Source organism: Condylura cristata, unplaced genomic scaffold (assembly GCF_000260355.1).
Source record: "Condylura cristata isolate star-nosed mole 26May11 unplaced genomic scaffold, ConCri1.0 scaffold00035, whole genome shotgun sequence".
NCBI classification, from domain to species: Eukaryota; Metazoa; Chordata; class Mammalia; order Eulipotyphla; family Talpidae; genus Condylura; species Condylura cristata.
In genome coordinates, this window is record NW_004567136.1 from 14,968,159 (window position 1) to 14,970,927 (window position 2,769).

The following is a 2,769-nucleotide window of genomic DNA, read 5'->3' on the forward strand; positions in this document are numbered from 1 at the left end:
GCGCCTCGCGGGGGCTGGGCGGCGGCCGCGGAGGCGCCGCGCTAACTTATTCCGACGTGTACACAGAAGCTGTTAGAAGCCCCCTCGTGCGAAGCCCTACTGTGTTTTTATGTTCCGGTTTAACAGAGAAGTTTACTTAGCAATAATTATAAATAAATGAATATTCTTTAGCCCGGCGACTGCGTGCGTCCTTCGGGGCACTGCCCGGCTCGTCCTCACCCGCCCCGCCCCGGAGGACCCCCACCCTGGCGGCCCGCTCCGCTGGCCAGCGCCGCCCCCCCAGCCGGGCGTCAGGCCCCCAGAACCGGGCGGATGCGAGCAGCAGCAGAGACAGCCTTCCCCACCCTCGGGGGGCTGGGGCTCCGCACCCCACAGCCTCCCTCCCCTAGTCTCTCCGGAGGGGCCTGGACCGCCGGGCCCCCTCGCACCCCGCCGCTGGGGGGCGCCTAGAAAGTTACACCCACAACGCAGGCTGTAACATGTGGCAGAGGTCCCCGGTGAAGATGTCGGGACCGCTGTGCCCGGAGGTCCCAGGGGCACAGGCCTGCACCCCAAGAGCCCCGCTGCCCCAGGGCAGCCCTCGGAGCGTCGCCCCAGGAACAAAGGCACCACGGCTTCGTGAAGAGCTTTTTAGTAGCTGAGTAAGGCACCGCTGGCGCTGAGGTAAGGCACTCCGCCCCGCCCTGGGGCACAGGTGAAGACACCCCGCTGCGGAGAGGGCCCCCAGGAAGGCCCGGGGCCGCAGGCCCAGCCCCCGCCCCGCCAGGGCTAGCCCAGGGCCTTGTCCAGGTTGCTCTTGATGGTGTCCAGGAAATCCGAGGTGTTCAGGTAGTGCTCGTTGAGCTTCACACTGCGAGAGAACGCCCTGTTGGCAGGCGCCGCCCAGCCCCGCCCCGCCCAGCCCCCTCCCGCGGCCGGGGCGGCAGGCAGGGCTCCCACAGGAGCAAGGAGGGAAGGCCGGCGCCGCCCGGCCGACGAGAGGGGTGCCTGAGGGGGCCCTGTGGCCCGCCCGCCTGGCCCCAGACCCGGAACCCCCCACGCACTTGGTGAGGCCGTGGATGCAGCCGGCCAGGTCCTTGGTCATGGCGCCGCTCTCCACCGTGTCCACGCACACCTTCTCCAGGGTCTGGGCAAACCTGCGGGGAGGCAGGTGAGGCCGGCCCAGAGCCCAGGGCCTGCCCCCGCCAGGCCGCTCCGCCGCTCACCTGACCAGGTCCTGGTTCCCGTCCAGCTTCCCCCGGTGCTCCAGGCCTCGCGTCCAGGCGAAGATGCTGGCGATGGGGTTGGTGCTGGTGGGCCGGCCCTGGGGGCAGGAGCCGGAGCGGCCAGTGAGGACGCCGGGCCCCAGGACGGCCAGGCCAGCCCGCTCACGCTGGCCGGGCGCTGCTGCGTCCCCGACTCACCTTCTGGTGCTCCCGGTAGTGGCGGGTGACCGTCCCGTGGGCCGCCTCGGCCTCAATGGTCTTCCCGTCCGGGCAGACCAGCACAGACGTCATCAGGCCCAGGGAGCCAAAGCCTGTGGGGAGGGCTGCGTCAGGGCCCCTCGGCCTGGGCTCAGCCCCGGCCCGGCCCTGCTGTCAGCGGGCACAGCGGGTTGCGGGTGTCCACCCCGGGCCTGGCCAGGGCGCTCGGGGCGGCCTTCACTGGCGCCCGGGCCCCGGTCCAGCCCGCGCGGCTGCGGCTGGAGCGCAGTGGGGCGGAGGGTGCAGTGCCCTGGCGGCCACTCTCCGGGCACCTCAAAGCTTGCTGGCTGGGCTCCCATGGCCCGAGAGCACGCGTCGCCCCCCCACCCCGCCTCCAGGGCCTCGCAGCACCCCGGCAGGCCGAGGGAAGAGAAGGTGGGGAGAGGCACTGTCCGTGGATCGCTGCCCGCGCAGGCAGGCGTCCGGCCCGGGGTGGCCTGGCCCCCGGCTGCGGGTGACTCCGCCTCGTCTGCTGGCGGCCCCCGGGGGGTCTGCGCAGACGAGCACGCCCAGCCTTGCCAAACAGCGGCCCTTGCGGGTGGCACGGGCCTCGGCCCCATCTTAGCAGCGCTGGGCCTCTGGCCCGGCTGCTGCCCCCGCCCCTCCTCACGCCAGCCTCGTCCTGTGGCCCGTGTCCCCGGCCACGCCTGCGGCAGCGCCCTCTGGCTCCCAGCACAGCCATGCGCTTCTGGCGCCCTGAGAGCCCCTGCCCGCCTCTGGCCTCCCTGGGACGCAGGAGGGCTGGGCGTCCCCTTCCGTCGTGCCCTGTAACCTCCAGAAAGTTCACTGTGCCACTTGGATCCTCCGTCATTGAAGGAGCATCCAAGGGTTCAATCCCACAGGAAGCGGACTGGGTCCAAGCGCACCCAAACATGGCCACCAGGCCCCGGGTGGACAAGAACCATGTCTAGGCCAGCACGCCTGGCGCTTGGGAACCTGCATCCCCACAGCCTCCGGCAGCCTTAGTAATGCACCAGTCCAAACCCAGCCCCGAGCTGCTGCCCCCTGCTGGCCACAGGACCTTGTAACAGGTGATGGCGGGGCCTGCGCTGCGTCTTCCTACCAAAGGGTCTGAGACCCCGCAGAGAGAAGACCCGCGACGCACCCCCAGAGCAGCGGGGCGCCGGGCCTACCCTGGGCCAGGATGTCGGACTGCACGTCCCCGTCGTAGTTCTTGCAGGCCCACACGAAGCCGCCCGAGGACTTGAGCGCCTGCGCCACCATGTCGTCGATGAGCCGGTGTTCGTACCAGATCTTGCTCTTGTCGAAGTCGGCCTTGTAGTGCCTGGGAGCAGGGGAGCCTGCG

At 70.7% G+C, this 2,769-nt stretch overlaps 1 protein-coding gene across 1 annotated transcript in view; it reads right to left on the minus strand.

Annotated features, from left to right (window-relative positions):
* Window positions 1–615: 615 nt before the first annotated feature.
* IDH2 (isocitrate dehydrogenase 2 (NADP+), mitochondrial) overlaps window positions 616–2,769 on the minus strand; it is a 4,538-nt gene continuing 2,384 nt past the window's right edge. The window contains exons 5-9 of the mRNA XM_004693106.2: window positions 2,597–2,764; window positions 1,404–1,516; window positions 1,206–1,303; window positions 1,044–1,136; window positions 616–850 (exon numbers count right to left, since the gene is read on the minus strand). Of these exons, the coding sequence (XP_004693163.1) occupies window positions 769–850; window positions 1,044–1,136; window positions 1,206–1,303; window positions 1,404–1,516; window positions 2,597–2,764 (554 nt within the window). The 3' untranslated portion in view covers window positions 616–768. The remainder of the gene's footprint in view (window positions 851–1,043; window positions 1,137–1,205; window positions 1,304–1,403; window positions 1,517–2,596; window positions 2,765–2,769) is intronic.